General features: G+C 38.4%; 1 protein-coding gene across 1 annotated transcript; it reads right to left on the reverse strand.

Annotated features, from left to right (window-relative positions):
• Window positions 1-15,556: 15,556 nt before the first annotated feature.
• On the reverse strand, window positions 15,557-24,036 carry dhodh (dihydroorotate dehydrogenase). The gene is made up of 9 exons (XM_030415367.1): window positions 23,921-24,036; window positions 21,514-21,726; window positions 21,230-21,429; window positions 19,884-19,966; window positions 19,341-19,528; window positions 18,993-19,106; window positions 17,698-17,851; window positions 17,445-17,604; window positions 15,557-16,881 (listed from the first exon to the last, which is right to left on the reverse strand). The coding sequence occupies exons 1-9, from the start codon at window positions 23,936-23,938 to the stop codon at window positions 16,743-16,745; spliced, it is 1,269 nt and encodes a 422-aa protein (XP_030271227.1). The 5' UTR covers window positions 23,939-24,036; the 3' UTR covers window positions 15,557-16,742.
• Window positions 24,037-24,366: the final 330 nt, after the last annotated feature.

Raw genomic sequence — 24,366 nt, forward strand, 5'->3', positions numbered from 1 at the left:
ACTTTCAATGACTTCAGGAACCAAACCTGCTCTATATCCAGGAACTGCACTGACAATCACAATCACTGCACATAAATCCTTTTCTCCATGTCATAGGAGGGTTTATATTTCTTAAGTTCTTTCTGTATTTAGAAACCTTTACTAGCGCCTCTTTTGGCAAAAGTTTCGGTAAATGGAAGAGTTACAGAATACATTTGATTCTGTTGGTGTTAAATATATTTATTTTTGAGCATCTTATTTCAATCTATCGTATTAATAATCTGCCTCAAGAAACGCACTTTATTAGTTACAAAATTAGTCATTTACATTGTGCTATGTGTCAGAGGATGTTAATTTTGTACCAGTTTTATTTTTAGTTTCATAATATTTGTTATTTTTGTCTAAAAAAATTGTGAATGAAAGAATGATCTGTACATTTATTAAATCAGTGTAGACTAAATGAATGGGATGCCAACCACAGAGATTTATGATTATAGCAGACCCTCCTACTGTGCCGGCCTATTATCAGGGTATAATGTATTTGTAACATAAAATGATATCATCATTGTGTCAGCTACGAGTCTTGTGTATAGTTTGAAAGTCTGTATTGTACAATTTGACAATATTATTATATATAGTATATAAATGAGACTGAAGAGCATTTCATATGATTCTGTCAAAAACAATTTTGCAACAAAATTCTCCAGCAAAGGGAAAACTTTGTTTTTTTTGCCATGAACTGCACTAACTTGATTTCAGATTTTTTTTTTGATACATACAATATTCCCTGTCACTCAGTCAATCAAAACATTATGTCCTGTGTACCATGAAGTGCCCAGTCAGTTCAGTATTTTGGAAAATATATTAATTTGCTCTCTTTCTGAGAGTCAGATGAAAAGATCAATACCACAGTCACATCTGCAAATACTGGATATATGACACTGCAGCCAGGAAACATTTAGCTTTGCTTAGCTTAACAAAGACTGAAAACCTGCAAATAAAGTTCACTCATTAATCAATTTAAAATCAGTTTAATTCATACAACCGTCAAATTTGGACAGAGCCAGACTAGCAGTTCCCCCCCTATTTCATTCCTCTTGCTTAGGCTAAGCATCTTGCTTTATGTTTACCACACAAACATAAAAGTGGTATCAATCTTCTCATCTTATACTCACCAAGAATGTGAATAAGTGTATATCCAAAATTATCTAACTATACATTTTAAGCTAAGTGAATGACAATCCAGTGCATGTTCATGGAAACTTTTTTTAATATCAAGGGTGCTGTGATGAACTGCAAGTTGACCCAATAACATCACACATAACATCAGGGAATTTAGTGGTCAACAAAAAGAACAGAAAGCTTATGTGTTAACATGTCATGAGCAAACTTCACTGAATGAACATTTTGCATCTTATTTTTCTAGTTTAAAATTTGTCACAATCACGAGTTTGAATCTACAGCATCCTCATCATCGTTGGTTCTGTGTAAGAAAACGTGATTATTATTGTGCTGATGTTGAATCACTGTACAGAGTTGTATAAGTCGTGCATAATTCATCTCTGGTGATTTCATCAGATTTGGTAATAAATAATGTGTTTGGGAACATTTCATTTGTGAGTTTGATGGTTTTCAATGTGACAGCTCGCCGCTGTAATATTCACAACCTCAGCAGTTACACAAGCTGGGGAACCACCTCAGCATTCCTCAGTTCACTCCAGAGTATTACTGGCTAGATTCCACTGGGATCAAATTTGTCGTGTTATGTAATGTGGGGAAGGAGCTACTGTAACGCCACAGGACATCTGGACACCCAGCGTGAGGAAATCTTTGATAGTGTGCAGGTAAGAAAGCGGAGTGAGGTCTAGTTTTCTGTCTCGTCTCCACACACTCGAACGTCTAAAATAGCACAGCTTAAAAGCCTAAAGACACAGTAGACAGCGTCTTCAAACCTAGTGACCCAAATTGTAATTTGAGGAGTGTGTGTATGTTTGCAGAGAGGAGAATAGATTCTGTATTTTTTTTGGGAAGTGATCTTGCAATTTTTACAAGACATTACAGAGCGAGATGAAAATGGAAGGGGCGAGGGGGCTGATGGCTAATGTCAGCAGCAATATGCGAAAGTACTACAACCTCCTGTTCCCACCATGAAAAAAATGAGCTGACACTTGTCTGCTCATGTGACAGAGTCCAAGAATGATAAGCAAGAGAAAGTGAGAGATTAAAATCACAGCTCCTCTTATGGATTTATGTGACCCATAAGCTTATATGTCACTTATACAACAGATCATGAATTATTCCATGTTCATCTGAACAGCCTGATTTGTAATCACAGTACAGACAATGATACATACATTAATCTCACATCTTACATTGAAATTTCTGTGGGCCACAGCACTGGCTGACAGCATTGTTCAAAGGCTTTTATACACAGCCACTGCAGCAGACTTAGGCACACACAACTGATTTGAATTAATTATATTGAGACACACTGTATCTTGTTATTTGACAAGCTAAAAGCATGTTTTAAGTTGCACTGGTCTTGCAAAGGCAGCCGTTACAACACAAACATGATAAAGCCTGTCTCAATTCTCAATATGACATGTAAAAGGTGCTCAGTGTTACATATGTTACAATTATGTTGTGTAAATAATTTGTTAAATAGCAATCAGGAAGCTGTGTTCCATTTTGCATATTCGGAATAAATAAAAAATAAATAAATAAATAAATAAAAAATATTGCCAGAATGTTCACTGAAAACAAAAAAATGAACTCATATTATCAGAAGAGCGTGAACAAATAACAGTGTTGACGTTGATGTCTATGTACTGTGTTAGAGATAGTTACTGAAGTTAGCATGCTAACTAGCTAGCCCCTTCTCCATCTCATAATACAACTTCTTACTTTAAGTCAGCCAAGGGCCACTAGCTGCATGGCTGACTGAGCCAGCTAGCTAACGGCAGCTAATAGCTACAACCAATGACAGCTACAGCTACATGTTTATAATCATAAACCAATTAAGGTTTATAACCTTAGCAATAGAAACTTAGTCCAACTGAAGTCCCACTGCAGCAAGGAGTAAAGTGAAAAGCTGCTTAGCTAGCCAGCCAACATTAGCTCACCAACTCCGACTGAATTGTAAACAGAGCAAAACTCCCCTCGCTTAAAATCAAAACTGTTGCACATATTCTGGTCACTATTTAATGTTTTTTGACAGCGACTTACATTCTTAACTACCACAAAAAGAAAGAGACATCTGTAGTTGCTGTCTTATCAGTCTTGTTACAGCCAGAAGTAAAAATTGGAGGATGCAAAGACGAGGAGTGGTCTTGCACTTGCACAAAGTGGCCGTCCCTCAACTAAACTTTTTTTATTTTTTTTGCAATGATAATTTTCATAGGTGAAACTATTAACACATTTAATGTTACACTCATTAAATATACATGTGTTTGTATCTTAATGTGTTGCATCTATAAAAGGCTTGAATAATGCATTTGATTGATGGTTCCGAGTCAAAGATCTCGCAATAACATTGTTTACAATTATTTTCAGAAGCTGCACGAAGAAGAAGGTTGAAGGTAAGATGTAAGGATAACTTTTCCAATGACAATATGATATTTTGTAATTTTACGGGGAGGGCATAAAACAAGGTATTCAAACACAGTAAAACACTCACACTGCCACTTCAGAGGCATTAGAAAGCCACTTTTCCAGACCGAATGTACTTGGGGAACAAAAAAAGGCTACCACAGCCCTGTTTTGTGGAGAAGACAATGTGTGTAGAACTGCACTTAATGTAATGTCAAGTGAAATGGCTTGTGATGGAAATATTTGTGTGTGTGTTTTCTCATCAAAGTAGTTTTGCAGTGTGGAAAAGGTTCAACAAAGGCAAAAGCAAATTCAGCTCCTTATAAATGTGGACAGTGAAGACTCATTTGCAAGTGAACAAAAAAACAGGCTCCGTGGTTATTTGTTAGTCAGAATTATTTGAATGTGGTCCAGGGTTAACCCTGACCCTAACCAGCTGCTTCAAGGAGCAGAAAAATGAAGTGGAAATAGTCACAGAATCAGCTCCAAACAACAAAGTGGTGCATAAATAAATGTCCTTCCGTGGTGTGATTTTCAGGGTAACAGCAGGACAGGCTTGTTTCCTATATTAGACGGACTCTGTATCTCTATAGTTACACCACAACACAACCACACAGAGGCACACATGCCCACAAACACACACAACGACGCCTTCAGCAAGAGACTTTGTGGACGATAGGTTGGAGCCACAGCAAGGTTATGTATTGTTGTCTGTCCTATTTCTTTTTTAACCGCTCTTGTTTCATTGTCCTAATGAATTTTTAATTGTCTCTCTAAGCTCTTAAGGCAAGAGTTGTGTGTCAGAACCAATAAAGCGCAGAGACCACCTGTGGCTGGTGCCTGTTTTTGGCTCTGCAGAGGAAAGGGCAAAGGCAGAGATGGCTCATGGGGGTGACAGGGAGGGCCGGGTTTGCGAGCGATGCTGCGTTTCCTCCACAGGGGCAACAACAGGCCACACCCATGCCAGGTTGGCAAGAGACAAAATGGTCTGTAAGATGATACTGAGCAACTGTGAATGAATACCCTCATCTCTCCATTTGTCTTCATCTTGTCTCTGCTCTACTGCTGGAAGATGTATAGTTCAATGCCAAGTATAAGAAGCTGAAGGGATATTTATCAAGAAGCATGCAACATTTGCAGCTATCTTTAATAAGACATGACTCAAAACCCAAACTGTGTGGTTTCCAGATGATAAAATATGAATATGGAAGAAAAAAAATGATGTGCATAATGCATCTGAGAAGCAGAGTGTTTCACAGGCCCATTGGAGATCTAGTATTTTGCTACTCTGTGTTGAAAAGGGACAGTATTTCTGTCTGGAAGAAGAGTAGAAAAAAGTAGAAAAGTTGATATGTGAGTCTCACTCCCAACTCATGGAAAACTCAAGTTTTGGGATTGTAGGACAAAGCATCAGTTTCCAATGAGTTGTGAAAGAGGCTCAAAAATTGATTATCCAATCACTGGTATACATTGTGTTAATGTACAATACTGCAAACAGGATGTGCTCCTTTAAAATATATATTTAACATAATTTTTTTGTCTTTCTAATATTTTTCTTTCTTTTCTAGAAATATTGAAACGCAACCTCGAACTGTGGTTTGTTAACTTCTTCTCCCTTTATGCTGAGTTAAGCTAAACACCTAGCCCTCCTGGGTGTGGCTTTATTTTTAAAGGACAAATATGAGCGTTGGGTTGGATCTTCTCATCCAACATTTTAGCAAGAAAGCAAAATTCCCAAAATGTCAAAGTACTCTTTTAAATTGGCCAGCCACACAGAGATGAAGAAAAAATACCTATTCCAGTCTAAAAATCTGTAGCATTCTATTCTCTCTTTACCTTGATGCAGTGTCCAGTGTATCTGTGTATGCGTTACCAGAAGTTGTCATAGTATAACATTTTTGTTGTTCGATATATAGTGACCTCTTGTTATCCCATTTGAATGGTGCAAAATTATTGGCATAACAAGGCACACAACTTTAAAACAACTTTCAAACAATGGCAATTTAAAGAGCTTTCTACAAATGCATTGTGGATATGATATTAAAAAAATAAAATAAAATCTTATTCCATAAAGTTCACATTAAATCAAAATTTTAACCAGGCAAGTGCAATATTTTTACTAAATTCAACACAGGAGATTAAGTGAAAATGCAGTAGAGAATCAAATCAATGCAGCACACAGGAAAAACAATAGAGGACAAAAAAAGAAAAGCTGACAAGTGAATCAAATCTTCCACTTGGTCCAGTCAGCGTGTTGATTGCTACAATGATATAATGAGGCTGTAGTTGAACTATTCAGTCAAACACTGGAGGGATAACAAGTCCTTGACAGGCATTACTTGACCCCCGCTTGACTATAATTTTCATTACAAATCTACAAAGGGAAGTGCTTCCATGTTTGCTGGCATTCTCATTTTGATGACAGGCATTTCACTGCAGACGTGCTCTGCATGGCCGGGGTGCAGGGAATATTGGAAACGTGTGAGGCGGGTGTGATTGAAGTGTGTAGTTGATGGCTCATGCAGGTGACCTCTCACTGCCATCACAGGATTTTTCTATCTTCTAGAAAAGAGCAGAAGCTCCTCTGAGAGTTAAGAGACATCGGCTCCATCTTGCTTGGTCCCACGCCTCGCAGATATGTCAGCTAGATTATTCAGCCATAATCACGGAGTGGCCCCAGTGATGCCACCTGCGCAGCAGACCACAGCCACAGTCAAGAGCACAGACTGCTGGTCTGGTGTCAAGAATACCTGGAGTCTGACATTTTCCTCTATAAATACACCCACCTGCACAGTTCATCCAAAGGATCCTAAAAAAAACTCCCTATTGCACTTAACTTGAGTGTTCCTGTCGCCACAGCCTGTCCTCAGACACAGAGGTTTCTCTGTAATATTTATAGTAGGGGTTTTGCTGTTTTTAAAGATGATATGATAACACAACACCTACTCAAGTGAAAAATCAAGTGAGAGGCACAACACACACCAGTGAAGGATGAACAAAAAAAGATGTAAAGTAAACTTGATGAATAAAAAAACATTTGCACAGTAAATCAAAAGTATGAGATATAAAACTCCTTTATGAGGAGAAAAAGTTCTAATTATGAGGAAAAAAGGATTTCTATCTCAGAATTGAATCTTTTTATCTCACAACAATGACTTACAATGGGAATATATATATTTTTGGTCCATCAAAGCAAGGTTTTCATCATTTTTAGGGGGAATGGGCTTCCATAACAAAGATCAATAATATTTCTCACAGTAATAGATACAGTATGTGGCTTTAATTCTTTTCCACAAACAGTTGAATGTTTTTGTCTATGTTTTTTGACATAGAGTTCACTAGGCTTGGCTTTTCATGAATATTTGCATTAATTCAATCTATTTATCGGGCTATGATAACTTATTAAAGGGCTGTAGTGGAACAACTTCCAGGGCTGAAAGATGCCTTTCAGTGGACTAGTTTCACGCTGTCTTGAGCTAATGAGAGCTGAAGTCCCATATGGCTTTACTGCATGGCTGAGAGTGAGTAGATGTTTGCCTACTTTCTCGGAAGTGGGAGTTATGTAAAACCTGAAACAACTGTAGGACAACGCTAAAAATAGAATAAGGGTCACTAAAATTTGCGAAGTGAGACCGATGCACTTTTGCCTTGAAACATCCTGTGAACTTTATTGTGTACAGTAACAATAAAGTGTCATTTGCTTACATATCATTGATATAAATGATGCTTTGATTTTAAATTGCAGCAGAATATGTCACATAGGGGTCACGTTTTTTTTTCATCATTGATTTAGCAACATTTGAAACTAAAAGCAATGGCACTTGCGAGGTTTGCTTGTGTCCTCAGCACGTTACATTGAATTGATAACTGTACAAGTACCAGTACCTGAGATTTGATTATGGTACCCAACTATACCTTTTCACCGTTCTTCTGTCTCTCCGTAACAACACAACTATAATTTTACTTGTAAAGAAATAAGCAACATATTATGATTGAACAAAGGACAAACAGAACAAAGGAAGAAGCTCTTCAAAGACCTCGAAGCACAAACTCCCCAGACTCCCTTTAGAAACTGTGTGGCGTGTTGGAAAAACGTTATCAACATTGTCAAAAGCTGTCTACGATGCATTCTTAACTATTTAGGCCTACTTGTTAATATCAGCACATTTTATAAATAAAGATATGTCTTTCTTTGTGTAAAAACATGTGATATCCACTTGTTCCAGGGATGAAGGTGTCTATTTGGATGAAGGTGTGGATGTTATCGTCTTGTAATGTATTTTTTTGTTGTAATGTTCTGTCTTATTCCTGTATGTCCTGTAATGTAATGTCATGCTGATTTTTTTGTCTTGTTATTGTCTGTATACATGTTAAGGACTCCCTTGAAAACAAGATAATTCATCTTAAGGGACTATCCTTCAAATAATTAAATAAATAAAAAAATATTTGCATACAGAGCAGGGAAGTGAGATCCGATCACAAGTGGCAACTTGAGACATGTGGTGAGATGCATGTTAATCACTGGCTTAAAGCAGCCGACTTGTCATCAGACCACTCAGCTATATTGTGGTGTTCTATAAAGCAATTATTAAATGTTTGCCTGCTTCTTAAAAATAAAATAAATAGGGGGAGTCAAAGTACGGTGTCTTTTGTATGAAAAAAATAACCTATAAAAGGATTTATATTGATGCATCCACCCCCTGCCTTCTGTGTGTCTTGTATGTATACGCACACTCCCATCAGTGGTAATCGGTTTGGGCAGCATGGTGTGTCGTTTATGACTCTGTCTGCCTCCATCACACCTGTGACTTCCTGTAGCCAGAGGCTTCACCAGCTTTCATAACAGCCATCTGCAGAAGGACACTAGGGTCTGTACTTGAGTCACACGGCACTGCAGATGCATCAAGGCTTTTTCACGGTCCATCTTTTTAATGTTTGTTTTCATTTCTTCATAGACACATAAAAATGGCAAAAACTGGACCTATTTTCTTATATTGCCGTTATCTTCCTTGCCTTCCTTTCGACATCCAAGGTCAACATTTTCTGCTTTCTACATACAAGGTCATCCTCCAAACTCACTGTATATAAAGATCCAGAAGCAAATCATTTGATACTGGAAAACTGTATGCTGTGCTTGCTGCAATGTGGCTGCACTGTGGTTCCAGTGAGCTCAGCTCTCATTTGCATGAAGTGCAGTGATGTGTGAAAGACAAAGAGGGTGTGGTGGCGCTGGTGCCCACTGTGGACCTACAGTATATTTACAGTTGTGCACTGAGTCAGTGAGGTTACAAACATATTCAACAGGATCAACAAAAATCTTCGGCAGCATGCGGTCGAACATTCTCCTCTACTTATGTCAGCCTTCCACAAATGAGCTAAATGAAATATGAAAAGGGATTGCCATGTTGAAAATGGGATTATTCTATTTTACACATATTACACAAAGAGAATATTTTAAACTGAAAACCATCTACTGCACGTGGACATGAGAAAATTAGGAACTTTGTGACAGCCACTGAATTGATTTAAGATGAGACAAGTCAGCAGTGTAGGGTTAAAAAGAATTATGTAGAATAAGCAGCAGAAGGTATAAGCATTGGCTTTTTGCATATGAAATTGAAAAGTGGAGTCATGCCCTGACACAGCAAGTAGTCATAATTTGATAGTGACAAATTAGATATATTCTTTATGCATAAGAAAATAAAGGTGTTGACAATGATCGATGTGTTATGGTTTGCGAAATGTGAGGACCCATATGCAGACACAGTGAGGCAGGTAAGCTGGAAACAAAAGGCGAGCATTATTTACAATTCAGATGTCCAAAAAAATAAAAATAATAATCTAAATGTGGGCAATAAATGGCTGGTGAAATAAACCAGAAAGTAAGGGGGAACAAACACCTGAAACACTGAGGAGCGTTTGCATAGACAAATGACACCAGGAGCAAAACAGGAACAGACAAGAAGCACAGGACTGATGTGAGGACAAAAACAGACGCAATGACAAAGCGAGAGGGAAAGACACAGACTTACACAACGGAGGGACGATTAATGACAGACAGGTGAAACTGACAGGGCAATCAGAATGGGCAGAAGAAACACAAGAAAGGAAGAGGAAAGTAAAACATGAGACGCATGAGGAAGATTTTACAAAAATAAAACAGGAAACAACTTAACCAAAAACCCAAATCATGACAAGATGTAGCAATGCTGAGGTATAAATGGAGCTTAAGAATGTTTTAGGGTATCAGTGCAAAACAACGCATCTAATTTGGCAAACCAACAACTTTATTCTCACATAATTTCACAAAAAAACATCATCATATTCAGCTCTCCCACCACCACCTTCTTACTATGATATTTTCAGGCTTGAAATAATTTAATATAGAATATTCAAATAACATTGTGTCATCACCATCATGATTCAGAAAGAACATTTATGCATATTTGGTTGACCTGACCCGACAGGCTCACAGCTGTCAGTCCTCCTCCTCCTCCTCCTCTTCCTTATGGCAAACAAACACCTGGGACAGCACCGACATCTTACATAATCACGTCTGCTTGACATTCACCTTACTGTCCATTGATATGTACGGCAACTCCTGTGATTGTAGCGTATGGGGCAAAAGTTTTCAAGTTCAATGTTTAGTGAGTGTTCAACTTGAGGTTGCAAAAAGAAATGCAAGATGAAGTCCCTTTATTCTACAGGAAGAAAACATTTTCTATGAACTGAGGATGATTTGAGGAGTCTTAGAATCTGCTCTGTAGTCTGGTGGTGCGGCAGCAGACACTTCATCTCTTGCCAGACAGAGGCAGGGTGAACATGTTGTGGCTCAGGTGGCACTATCGTTGGGTACCAATACCTGGAATTCGGTACTAGAGAGGGACCGCTGAACAGTGTCATTATCCACTGACAGAAGTCAACTACTGAGCAGGTACCATTGTAACAATCATGATTTAAGAGGCGCTCGACCAGAAAGCAAAATAAAGCAGTGTTACGTTATATCCAGCTCAGTTAGGCGAACCCAAGACGCTTGGAAAAGTTTGTGGCTGTGGTTCTTTTCTGTGGGCGGTTGTCAGGATTTTTCTCTCAACCTTGCCAGCTTCCTCAGTTCCTCAGCTGCTTTCCCACCTCATCTCTGATCCAATATACTCTTTATCTCATAGCTTATTCATGCATTACATGATAAAATATGGGACAGGAGGTATGTGTTTTATATATGAGCCAGAATACTGTGCTTGTCTTTGCGTGTTAACTTATAAACTTATAATCAGTAGTGTAAAAGGTATCCAAAAGTCATAAGAGTACAGGTAAAAGTATCATGGTAAAGTATTTGATGTTAAATGTACGTAGGTATAAAAAAAAAAAAAAACAAGTAAAGGTAATTTGACACACCTTTACGTGTACATATACTGTGGTTGACTGATTATTGGACCTGATTTTCAGACACATTTTTCTGATAATCAGAATCAGTGGGGGGTTTTTTTGTGTTTTTTTTTTAAACCCGCTTGCTGATAAAAAAATAAAAAGATAATAATAGAAATGAGCTACTTTGGCTCTGATGCAGCATGATAACTACGAAGTAACACGTAACTAAAACTATCAAATACATGTTGAGGAGTAAAAGGACAATATTTACTTCCAGAAGGTAGTAGAGTGGAAGTATAAAGTAACCAAAAATATTCAAGTTCAGTACGAGTACCTCAAATTTGTGCTTCTGTATATGTACTTGAGTAAATGAATTTAATTACATTTCATCACTATTTATTACTACTTACATTAAAGTAGTTCTCTGGCTGTACTTCCTTTTAGCTGTATGTAAATTCTCACCACCACAACTTACCAAATAAGATTCACAACATTTATAATGAAGTTATTTTGAGGCGAAGCAAGAAACAAGAAAACACACTGTAGAGATACACATGCACTGCGCTACATACAGTAGAAGTAAGATATATTTAATCGCAACACACACAAGAAGCGCCTTTATCCGCAAACCTTATTTTGAGACTAAGCAGATAAATCTATATATCTTGAGCACTCTGCCTCCTCCACAGATTTGCTATGGCTCTTTCAAACTGGGATCATCTTTGAATGCCTTTTTCCAGGTAATTTAACTGGTTTTCAGTAAGTCGGAGCTTCAGCGTGTGTCCCTGCAGGGCTTTGCTCCGGCTCCTGCTCTGAAGTTGTTCCAGTGTCATTGTCTCCTTTGTGTTTGTGGTCACGGTCCTGTTTGAATGGTGTATCGATCGAAGGTCTTTGGCAGTGTAAAGCAGGTTTCCCTCCCCATATGTGTTTCAATTCACTTACAAGCCTCCCCGCAGTATGATGCTGCCATCAACAGATTTCATAGTATGGCTCCCTGCGTTTTGCTTTCAGCAAACCCAACAACCTTTTTTGACGCAAGCTCTTTGAAATGCCTTTTAACAAATTGACTGTTATGTGCCTTTTTTTGTTAAAGGGGTTTGCTTCCATCTTTATATACACAAAAAGGTTTTGGTAATCTCATGTTTTATTCATTTCTAAATAATTAGCTCTGCTAATGTACCAACAGTAAATTGCTGTCTACACTTCCAGAGATCTTCAGCTGCTGACAAAACAAATTATGTGTGTTGCTATGTAACTCACATTAGGCTGTTAGACTTATAAATACATTTGTAAAAAGTGTGTGTTATGTCCTGACAGGGTACAATTCATATTGGTGATGCATTCGTTTTATGTATGACACTTGAAACATTGTATTGACTCAATTTAAGCAGACTAAGTTATTTGATTTATTCACATCATGGCCAACAACACAACATTACATCAGATGCATTACATCGGAAATACATGAAGTCCATATTTGAGGGAAATAGTTTTTGGAAGTATTGGCAGCTCGGGTCGAACGCCGACCTACAACCTAGTTACATTTGGTGCTTGACCTAACATTAACGTAACCAAGTGTTCATTTTCAAAGAGCAAAAGGCATAAAACTACAGAAAGGTATATACTTTCCAAGTTCAGGGCTTTAAAAACTGACATAAACTATATAGTGCTGGAATTGAAATCTTATTGGCTACATGATGCATCAATCATCCAGAGGCTGGCAGGTAAGTGGCTCAGGAGAGAGGAGAAAAATGAGAGAGTGGTTCACTTGTCTACACAATTGCCCATTGACTGTTGTAGACTCTAGGACGGGCATATAAGCTTCTATTAGCTCAAATGTACCGAGCCCCAGACATGACATGGTTGTTAGGTTGTATATTGTGGCCACAATATAGCTATAACGTGCGCACAAAATACTAATCCATGGCCACAAAATACTAATTTGTGGCCACAAAATAAGTATAATGGTCGACGAAATACTAATTAATAATATCAATATAATCCCTGGACAGCTGGGTAAGCAAATCGAGTGTGAAGGAGCTGCAGCCCTGCACACACAAATGAGTTTAAGGCTACACATTAGCACAACAAAACAACGTGTAGCAACAGGATGAGGATAAAAAGTTTGTTTGTCGGGTGAGACGTCAGCAGATAGGCTACCTGTTGTTACAAAGTATCAAACATAGGCCTAATTAAATAACTGCTTAAATGCGGGATAACAAGATATTGACTAGGACAGAATAAGAAAAGACACTCACCTTAAGGACTATTGCAGTTTCTAGAGAAGGTGCGCTCGATTTGCTTACCCAGCTCTCCAGGAATGATATTAATATTATCATTAGTATTTCGTGCGCAGGTTATACTTATTTCGTGGCCACAAAACACTAATTTGTGGCCACGAAATAAGTATAATGTGCCCACGTTACAGCTATATATTGTAGCCACAATTAAATTTTTTTTATTTACCATGTCATGTCTGGGGCTCCATACAAATGAGATGAAACATCCAGACACTTTATTGGTGAGTATGCAAAACTTTATACATGCTAGTTTGTTAGCTTGTTTGCTTGTTTGTTTGTTTGTTGATTGTACCTTGCTAATGTGATTTTATTTCATCAAATGTATTATTTGTCTTTGATTCATATCGTTTTAAACTGGATGCAGTTTCATCATGAAGAGAATTACATTTTTTATGACCAAATAATTATTCCAAAAAAACTAATTAGGTTTCATCAATAATGAAAACATTGTAGCCTTGATGTAGCCTTGTTCTTCAGTGAGAAAGCAAGCCAAGCCATGTAGTGTGTCTGACCCCAGTCCATTTGTTTTTCCTCCTGTTCTTCTGCATTAGCATTGTTTGGGTGATGTGTGTTGCACACAAGTTACACAGGCAGAATGTGTCTTATGTGTTTTATGTTCATTCACTGCTGTTTATCTTCTTTTTTTCTCTGTCTGCAGTCAAACAAGGACTAATTCCCTCCTCCTCACTGTCTCTCTGTTTATTACAAGACATCTGCTCTCCGAAGATAACAGTTCATTAGCGTGTTGGTTAGTCAGCCTACTACTGCGTGGTAGAAAAACAATGTTGGAAGTCTAATGCATACATGAAAAATAAAGGTGGGTAATATGAGCAGCGCTGACTATTTGCTTTCAGCTTGTATCAAGTGTACAAATTGTATGTAGGGGACAGATAAGTACTGCCTCCCAGCTATAATCAATGTTATATGAGGAAACTTCAAATCTAAGTGGCAAACAGTTTTAAAGTTTTGCTTGTCTGGAAGCCTCTCCTCCCTCTGTGACACCACATACAGGAAAACAAGCCAGTCTGTACTTGGCCTCAGGAGAGGGAGAAGGAGGCGCGTCAGCTCACAGCTGATCCTCACAGAACTGCTGCCTTCACTGGCTATGTCTAATGACCACTGCAGGCGGTGTTGTGATAGGCACGGAAGGCATCTCAATGTGTCAATGGCCAAGGAAAAACCCAAGAATAACAATAAAAGGAAGCAGCAGCCTCCACTAGTGGGAGGACACGTTGCCCACAGCTAATAGGAGAGTGATAGTTCAGCTAAAGGGAAGAGGATTTGAGAGACTTCCTGTATTGCTGCAGGGATGAGAGCAAAGTCATTTTAGCTCCTTGAAGACTGAAAATCTGTTCACCCAAAAGAACTTCACTGTGTCCGCTGCTGCTACGGGTGATTAGGATGAACTGACTTCACTCTGTTCAGGCAGAGGAAGTTTGTCTGCAGGAGGACTAAGGAAGATGATTTTTGTACTGGTTCAAAGTACAAAACACTGCAGTTCAGCCCACAGTGTAACCTTCCTCTTCGTTTTAGTTGTACCTTACAGCATGTTCTCCAGTGCGTGTAAATCACTCATCTTAACACGTGCCGTTCTCCACGATCATGAGAACACAAGGCTTTATTGAGATTTAGCAATGGTACACTGTGCAAGGGCATCCAGATTCCACATATGTACTTTATTTAATTTGTGCTCTTAATGACACCTTTCCTTACACAGCCCGAGTCCTGATAATGACATAATAAGGAGAAAAATACCTGAATCCAGCCTCTCTAGAGGTGCATGTTTCTTTCATTATTGCTTCAAGGTTGTTTGGCGCAGGAAAAAAAAAGGAAAAGAATATCAAAACAGCCAATTTACTCTGACTAAATGGAACATTAATGATCCATTTGTTTTGAAAGTCCTCCTTAATGAAAAATAGATTATTTAGAATCATTTCAAATAATCCTACAGGACCATCTACATAACTCAAAAACATTTCTGTTTTGTGAAGATTACATGCAAATCTCCGCATGAGACAGGATTTCTGCTTCAATGTATCATTATCAAATAAATGTTGATAGCACAATGTATATAGAATAACCAAGCGGTCGACGTTTACATTGGTCCCCTTCACACCTTGCTATCACTATACAATTATGTCCTCACAGGGTCACCCAAGAAAAAGGTTAAATTGGGATCCATTTTTATTGTGGACTTAACTGTTTAATAGACTCAGGTTTTTTCCTGTCTTGTCGTTATTTACGACTCTGAGGAAAACAGAATCTATCCAGTCATTTTTGTTACAGCAGTGCAAACAAGAATATCACTTAGAAACGCTACATAGGAAAGTTGTATATTTCCATTTTAATGTGGGAGTGCAAATGTGGTCTGAAGGTAGTAACATAGCAGATTGAGCAGCCACCACAGACAGTATGGTTCATCCTCTGGGGTCCATGAATAACAAGAGGAAATTTAGAATTATACACATAATAAGAATCAAGGGTCTTGTTTGTCCAACATGTTGCCATTATGTCACATTAGGACTAATATTAGTGAGAAATCTCTTTTCTGTAATCAATCGAGGCTTTAACAGTAGTTTGATTCCAGTTGTGGATTTTTAAAACTGGATATCTTTTATTTACAGAGTACTGAATCCATGGCTCTATTCAACAGTCTCTTACAATGTAAGGTTAAGATGACAGTAAAACTGAAAACATAAGAAATATCAACGTAAATTAAGTAATATGACACAGCTCTCTGGTGCACATATTGGGTTTGACCCAGCACATCATCCATGAATAAGAAAAACCTCACACCTTTAATTTGAGAAGATGTAAGGGTAGGTCTTACAATACCCTTAAACAAAGAGCTAACAAATAATGTCCTGCTAATAGGTCCTCTCTTATAGCACCCAGCCAAATAAATACTATGATCAAATCCCAAATAACATTCAAGCTGTGACTGATTTGACTTTTGTGCAGAATGAATATTTTTTGCATTGATGAATATTTTACACTGCCAGCATCTATCTCTAGATGTGCAGCGCATAATACAACATTTGGATGCACATTAAAACTCCTGTATAAGACAATCCCTAAAATGCAGGAGAAGAAACAACTTTTGCTATTTCATCCTCATTACATCATGTTAGAATATTTTCTTTGTACACAAGGAAAACAGGTGAATGTTTGTAAAAAAAATAAAATAAACATTTGAGTTTGAAGAGTTAAAGCACTTTGGTGTCATAGTGCACTTGAGAATCACTTACTGCTGTTACACTGTAACAAAGGATGAACATCTGAAATAAACTTACAAACAGATCTCAGCTCCTTAATGTGGAGATTAAACATCATTAGCCACTTTAACATCATGTTCAAGTAAAAGGTGAGAAGCTGATATCCGGTGTTTTCAGCATTTGCACTCCTCGACACAAATGCTGAAAAGTATCCTCAATGAAGATGGACGGATGGACAATCACAAATACTCAGCATCCATCACAGTTCTGGAAGAGTTGAGGATCTTGTTGCCTAGTAGGACGTGGTGGCAGCTACAGGTGCTGCATCTGTGTTGGCTATTCCTTTCAGCGGGTTCAGCTTGAGAGTAGACCTGTCTGCTGCCCTGTGATCTGCTCCGACTGCCTCTGATACACTGCGGAAACCTTGTTCTCTATAAAACATTTGTAGGAAAGAGAATATAATCACGCTGAGAATTGAAGGATATTTTCATAGTTGAAAGACAAAGCAAATGAAGCATTTTATCACAGCAAGGTCAAACTTGAACCAGCAAATGTACTCATAAAACTATTCTGTAATTATTGGTAGTCTCTTGAGCCTGTTGCTGTAGTATTTTTGACCATTTAGCATGGTTTGTTTTATTTTCTCCTCTGACTCTTTGTCAGTTTTAATCAGAAATATTTCGATTAGAAGCGTTTATATTAGTGAGAATGTTGAAAAAAATCCTTTTTAATCATAACAATGATTTGAACATCAGCTAAGACAGCGGAGTTCCTTTCTTTGTGGTGTGTTTAAGTGCCAAGACACAGGAGACATGAGGCAACAAAACAGTCAACTAGTTCCTTGATGTCAGTGTACTGCGTCAGGGGCTCAAGACTGGTGTTTAAATAAACCATAGTTATCCTTTAATTTTTAAAAAAATAACCCTTTGAAAAAACATTGAACCTCCACTAGAATAATTGCCCTGACTTTTAGTTCACATTCACTCATACTCACTTGAGAAGTTGTTCCAACTCTCGTTTTATCTTGGTCACTATGGGAGGACCCTGGTAGGTCAAAGCTGTGTAGAGCTGAACCAGTGATGCACCAGCACGGATCTTATCCAGAGCATCCTGTCCACTGGCCACACCACCGATTCCAACTATTGGTACTTTACCTACAAAAACATTGTGGTTTTTTTTTTATATGTAGGTTTTTGAGAGTAAGGTGATCAGAAATGGGCAGAAAACACTAGTGTGCAAATAGTTACCTTTGGTGAGGTTGTACATCTCTCTCACAGAGTCAGTTGAGAGGTCTTTGAGAGGCTGGCCACTTAGCCCCCCGACCTCAGACTTATTGGCATCCTGAAGCGTCTCTGGTCTGGACACTGTGGTGTTAGTCACCATTAAACCATCCACTCCCAGCTGCAAACACAGAACATTCACCAAGAAGAGGACAGGAAATGATTGACACACTGCACTATACCTGGATTCACAGGAGCAGAATTGATGTTTGTAGGCAACTAAACAGACCTCTAATGTGAAGTGTACTGTGACGAAAAGAGAGTGCTGTAAAGATTGAGCTTTATTTGCTCTCCTTAATGTCTCTTCCATTAAGGTTTGTCTTCTTCTTGCACCAACAAGCACAAAAACACCTCTATGTTGGTTCTAAACCTGCTCAAGTGATGATGACATTACCAGAGAAGAGAAGACGAGAGGAGCCAGCATGAGCAACTCTGGATTTTTTAGTTAAACTGCACTTCTGAGGTTTAAGAGAAGGAAATAGTGAGCACCACTAAGCAGCTTTTCCTGAGGATCTGAGAAGAAACTGTAATTATAACCTTTATGAAAAAAAAAATATATATACTTCTTCTCCATCCTATTAAAATGTGCACATTTTTATTCATTGTCTGAACACTGATTGGCCTGATTAGCCTGCTATTTTATAGTAGTGCTGAAATGTAAACATTTCCTTGTGAAACACATTTATTTCACAGATGCTGTACGAAAAAAAGTTTTCCTTTCTTTTTTTGTTAGATAACTAAGAGGGAGAGTTTAATGATGCTCAAGTTGAGTTGTTTTGTAGAGTCACATTGAAGCGACCAGCAACCCAGCGCTCATTCAAACAACAAAGTGACTGCGCCCTTGTGATGGGTGTGTGTGGTTTGCATAAGAGTATGTGATGGTGACTCCTCTGTCGTCTGAGAAGGAGCTGAACTTTTGCACGTTTGCAAATTTTTTCCTCAGTTCTTGAGGAGTAAAAAGAATTTAAAAAATAAAAAAAGAAGTGTTGTTTTATTTATTATTTTTTGCATTAGCCAGATTGACATTCTTAAAATGACAATTAAAAATGTAATCCATTTTGCTTCAAAGACACTCCACAGATAAGGATGACAATCTGTTAATTTGAAAATATTACAGAAAATATACTGACAGGCCACAGGATAAAAAGAAATGTGATTGTAAAAAAAAAAAGGTGTTTAAGAATAAGCTACAAAATAAAATCAAAAAGGCTGAAAAAAAATTCTGAAAATAATAATCAAAACCGCAACAAATAATTTCCCACCTCAGTGACAACATCAGCAATGTCTTGTTTGTCCTGTGCAGTAAGGTCAGGAGCGATCTTCACCAGGACCGGAGGTTTGCTTTCTCCCTGCAGGGCATCACGTGCCTTCAACACCTGAGCAGATTGTTAAGAATGTGAGGACATCAGCTGAGGGGGCAGAGAGATTATTAGAAACTAGACAAATAGATGGTGTGTGAATGGAAAGAGTTGAATTTTAGGAATTTCTTTTATTAAAAGTTTCAACGCAAGTTCAATCACGGTTGAGGGGGAAAAGCTGTGTCTTGAGGCCAGCTACTGAATTTTCAATGAGTCTACCAATCCAGTCATTTAACATCTGGACAGTTGTACCGTTTGCAGGAGCTGGTGGAGCTCAGCCTTCCCCTGTAGATCCCGCAGACCTGGAGTATTTGGACTGCTGACGTTGACCACCAGGTAGTCAGCCAGCGGGCCCAGCACTCTCACCCCCTCCAAGTAATCTGCCCCTGCGTCCTGGGACAGCTTGTTCTTCCCCAGGTTTATGCCCAGGGGAAGGCCAGCTATAAACACAGACACACGTATGCAAACACACACACAAATAGGAAAGTTCAGACAAGCACAAACCCCCACTGCATCATCAGACACATGACTCAACTGGGGCAGCGGCTGCTGATGGGCTGTAAGCAAGTATGGATCAGACACAATAAACCATAAGACAAGGTCAGATCTAGAGCATAAAAATAAATAGAATCATTTATTTTACCATAGAGACAACTTATTATCTAGCTTTCTCATTACAAACCAAGTGAGAAGTAACTAAGTCATAAAACGCACACCGATTTATATCAGACTTTGGCACCAATGAAACAAAAAAATGACTTTCACATAAAATGAGAATCTGGAGCACCTGCTAACCTTTGCTTTGCTGTTCCTGAATGCCCTCTCTGGCCTTCAGCCTCTGTTGTGCATCTAACAAACCACAGCTATTGAATCCGTATCTGTTGAGAATTGCACACACACACACACACACACACTACTGTATCCACTTACAAATAACAATGATCATTTTCTATTTAGGGGTCAAAATTATTTGTTGAGGAAATTTGTTAAGGAACTTTGTTGAGAGCAAGTGGAAAGCAAATGATTTTGTCTACCAATGTGACCAAAGTAGCCAGAGTTTTGGATTATTCCTTGGGGCAGGTTTTTCTTCAATCATATGTTTCTTGACCTGCCAGATCTTCAATCATCAGTGCATTTTCTGAGGTACTGGCAAGGACGTCACTTTATGTTGAAAGGTGGTGGTGAGATAAGGTCTTTAAAATATGCGATTTTTGGCAATGTAATGGAGGCATCAGTATGTGGTCAGAGTAGATATATAATAATACACATGATAGCCTAGGCTATTACAGAGTCGACAATACTCCATAATTCACTGGAATGCCAATATTACATCTACTGTAGAAAGTACTGATGCATGTCAATCAGCTCTTTTCATTTGTTTGCATTTCTAACATACATTTTAACAAAAAGCTACGACATTAAAAATATCTACAGAATATGGAGTCTTTTATAACAGATAGTTCACTGGCACAGATTTAACTCAGAGGTATACTGTTTGTTGCTATACATCATAAATGCAAATTCATATAAATTACCAATTTCACCATTCATAATGAGAGAGAAAAAAACATCAAAGATGGATTCCTTCATTTAGCACAGCTCAGCAAAGAAAGGAGTTTAAACCTATGGACTGTGACTTGTGGCTCGGTAAATAAAGCAAACCTGTAGGCAGCATAATCTCTTTGCACAGAGCCGACTGAAAAACAGCATTATGCAGTAACATTACCGTCTCCTGCTCTTGTCCTCACTCTTAAGGATTCTACCATAACCTACGACTAATGCAGCTCCTTTACAGTTATATAAACTGAATATCCTCTTTGTAAGATGAAACAGAAAAGAAGGCCCTCGAGCTCCGAAACATGGTCGACAAAAAGAACAGAAAAAACGTCATGAACTGCTGCTTTAAAAAAAAAAATCTCTATTCAGTTTCAGCCTTTTTTTAAATTTTCAAAGTTTTGGATAAAAAATGATTAAAGAAAGATGCTATGTTTAGAGCGCCTAATAAATTGTGTGCATCTTAATGACAAAAAAAACCACTGATATTGATTTTATATTGCTCAGCCTTGCATGTCATTGTGAACACAGGGGAGCATACCCTTAACATAATGTATTCCTTTGACAAGAGCTGATCATAAACGTACCTGTTAATAATTGCCTGATCTGAAGTTAGTCGAAACACACGTGGTTTGGGGTTCCCCTCCTGAGGCTTGGGAGTGATTGTGCCCACTTCAACAAAGCCAAAGCCCACCTTGTATAATCCGTCTACGGCCTCTCCATGCTTGTCAAAACCCGCCGCGATCCCAATGGGGTTTTTGAACTTTAATCCCAGGACGTTCACTTCCTGTAGACAAGTAAACACAGTGTCCTACAGCGTCTGCGATGACTCTGATGTCAGTGGGAGCAGAAAGAAAGGTTACATGCTCACCAGTGACGCAGGGTCCTGGTAGCGGTTCAGAGGAACGAGACCAAGACCGATCACCTTCACTGCCAGGACATGAGCCGTCTCGGCACCCACAATCCTCTGCAGCAGGGGCATCAGCTGGTTGGCATAGAAACGCTCATCTCCAACCGCAGTGAGGTAGGAGGCAAACAGAAGGCTTCCCGAGCTGATGATCTTCACAGCGTCTTTTAACTGTTTCTGTTGACAGTAACATAAAGACTGATGGGACACCAATGGAAGAGAGCCAGCATTGTTATTTTTTATTACATACATTATTAATTAGATGTATGCTTCTCCTGCTACAACCAGACAAATGTCCCTTGAATCTTTTTGGTGTCTGTTGTCCTTAAAGTTAATGAGTTTAAACCTGCACTGACTGATTTTTTTGAGCAGTCTGGGGTCAGCAAAAAACAAGTTAGGAAGCAGTTTAGTTGGAATGGTGAACTTGTTCACAAACAGTTGCTTGCAGATGTGTTTCTGGCCACCAGACGAATGCAAGTCCAATATTCATTCTATTTTCAGCTGTTTTGGTTTCTACCAACTCCTGAAGGAAATACATGGCTTGACATATTGATTATAGTTGCTTTAAAGACGATCTGGTGGTGGTTTTGTTACTTACTTGATGAGTTTACTTGAGGGTAAAAGATGCTGTCAGACTCAATAACAGTACAAGTGGCTGGACACAAGGTTGATGTATTCAGAGTTACAGCTCAGAAAACCAAAGCATTCATCTAATAGATACTAAAATACACGGAAGGGTTCGAGTGTAACTTCAGTTTTGGGAGGCAATTCTTTTGGAATGAGTCTTTGGTGTGGGGTGTAGTAATTCAGAATAATTGCAGACACCTGCAGGACTATGACAAGGCTGGGATTTTAAGATTATAAGATTGAGGCGTTTCGACGCCAAAAGTGAAGTCTACACATCAGTGTGCATTTAAACTCACTTGGCAGATTGACATAAATGCAGTTTGTGATGTGTAATACAGCTCAGTACGTTGGACAAGAATGATATACTGATTAAGCAAGGATGTCACTAGGTTTAAAGAATACCTTTATCATTGGCAGATCATTTTCCCTCAGCAATCTACACACCATCGACAAGGTTATACATATATGGTGTGTGTAGGCCTAAAATAAGGAAAAAAACAGGTGTAGACTCATTTTCAGCCCTGGCAGATTATGGGGCCGATATTCAGCCATTTTTTTCGTTTATTGCAGGAGCTGGTGGAAATAGATGATTTTTCCGTCAGGTTGCTGATAAAATAAACTACTATAAATATGTGCTACTTTTGCGGCTACTTACATGACTCTCTTATAAGCCTTATAAACTCTGAATTATCAGAATCTGCAAAGTAACTGGTAACTAAATGTATCAAATAAATGTAGAGGAGAGGAAGTATAAAGTAGCCGGATTAGGAGAAGTAGCCTACTTGTACTTAGGTTTATTTCACTACCGGTTGTTCAAAATCTTTGTCCGAGTTTTATTCTTTACTGCTAATGAATATCTGTCACAAATATCGGTTTCCAGTCTCCATAATTTCTAATAATCCATAGAGGTATATTTTACTTGAATATTTCCATTTTCTGATACTTTATACTTCCTCTCCACTACATTAATCATTAATTAATACATGTAGTTACTAGTTACTTTGTAGATATTATGGTGCCTTCAAGGTGCCCGAAGATGATTTGTTTTGTATGCACACCAAGTCAAAAACTGTGCACACAAGTTATTTTTGGGTACATATGGCCTTTCATCTATAACCATGTGTCATATTATACAAGTTGATCATATGTTTTGAGTGTCAAAATCAATTGTTGTGAGGTAAAAGCAGAACATTCCCATCTGAAATGCAGCTATTACTTGAGTAAATGTACTTGTACTTGTAATTACTTGCACACATCCTGCTAGTTAGCTTGTGCTGCATATAACCGACTTTCACTGTCCATCCTCTTCAGTAAGTCAGTAACTTCACCTGTGATAAAAAGCTCATCTTTGGGGGAGACTAGAGTGAGCTACTGGTCAGTTTCTTCTCTCAGTGAAGTAGCTAAAGATTAGCATAACGGTACTCCTGAACACATTAACCAAAAACATCGGTTTCGTGCAGTTTTTCTCACAATAACCGCACTAGTTTACACAGAGCTGATGGGAGGAAACCGCCACTTGTTAACTTACACGTGTGTCTGTTTCTGTGTGTGTTATAATACACTTGAGGCTAACTTGTCATTCAAACACAAAGCAAAGCTAACAGGAGTGTTAACTGCTTCAACGTTAACGTTACTTTAGCCGGAGCAACTAAGCTAGAAAACAGGAGCACAAGCCTCGTGGCGACGTTTCAAAATATATAATTCATTCAAAAAGAAAAAAGGATAAGATTTTCTGTGAGATTACCTTCAGGTGTCCCGCCATGGGGGCAGTTCTGTCATTGCATTAAAGGGCATTGAATGCATTTCCTAACATGTTACACAAACGCACGCGGTTTCCTCCACATTCTCTCGCGATATTTCAACGCTGGTTGTGCTTCAGCTGCAGACTGGATGTTGGATGTCCAATGAGGTGTGGGCGCTTCTCAGAGGCAATATGAACTCAGTGGGTGTTAAAGTTGGATGTAATTTGAGATTAAGAAGTAAAGTATCATTGCAAAACACACATGATAATAATAAACTGCTTCTTTTATGTTAATGGAAGGTAAAACGTTCAAACCTCAAAATGAAGGTTCAGCTTGTGTGACCTTTTGTGATGATGCCAAGTGACTCCTTCTCTCTTTGCATCTTGTTTGAGTGTCTGCAGTGATTTTCATAATGTATTGAGAGCATATGCAGAGTTTTTCTGGAGAA

The sequence above is a fragment of the Sparus aurata genome, chromosome 4, assembly GCF_900880675.1.
Source record: "Sparus aurata chromosome 4, fSpaAur1.1, whole genome shotgun sequence".
Classification (NCBI taxonomy): Eukaryota; Metazoa; Chordata; class Actinopteri; order Spariformes; family Sparidae; genus Sparus; species Sparus aurata.

Coding starts and splice junctions, on each gene's coding strand:
- dhodh (XM_030415367.1), bottom strand. Junction 19,967..21,229: donor GATCAGGCAATTATTAACAG/GTACGTTTATGA, acceptor AATTCTCAACAG/ATACGGATTCAATAGCTGTG. Junction 19,529..19,883: donor TCAGGAACAGCAAAGCAAAG/GTTAGCAGGTGC, acceptor CTGTGTTTATAG/CTGGCCTTCCCCTGGGCATA.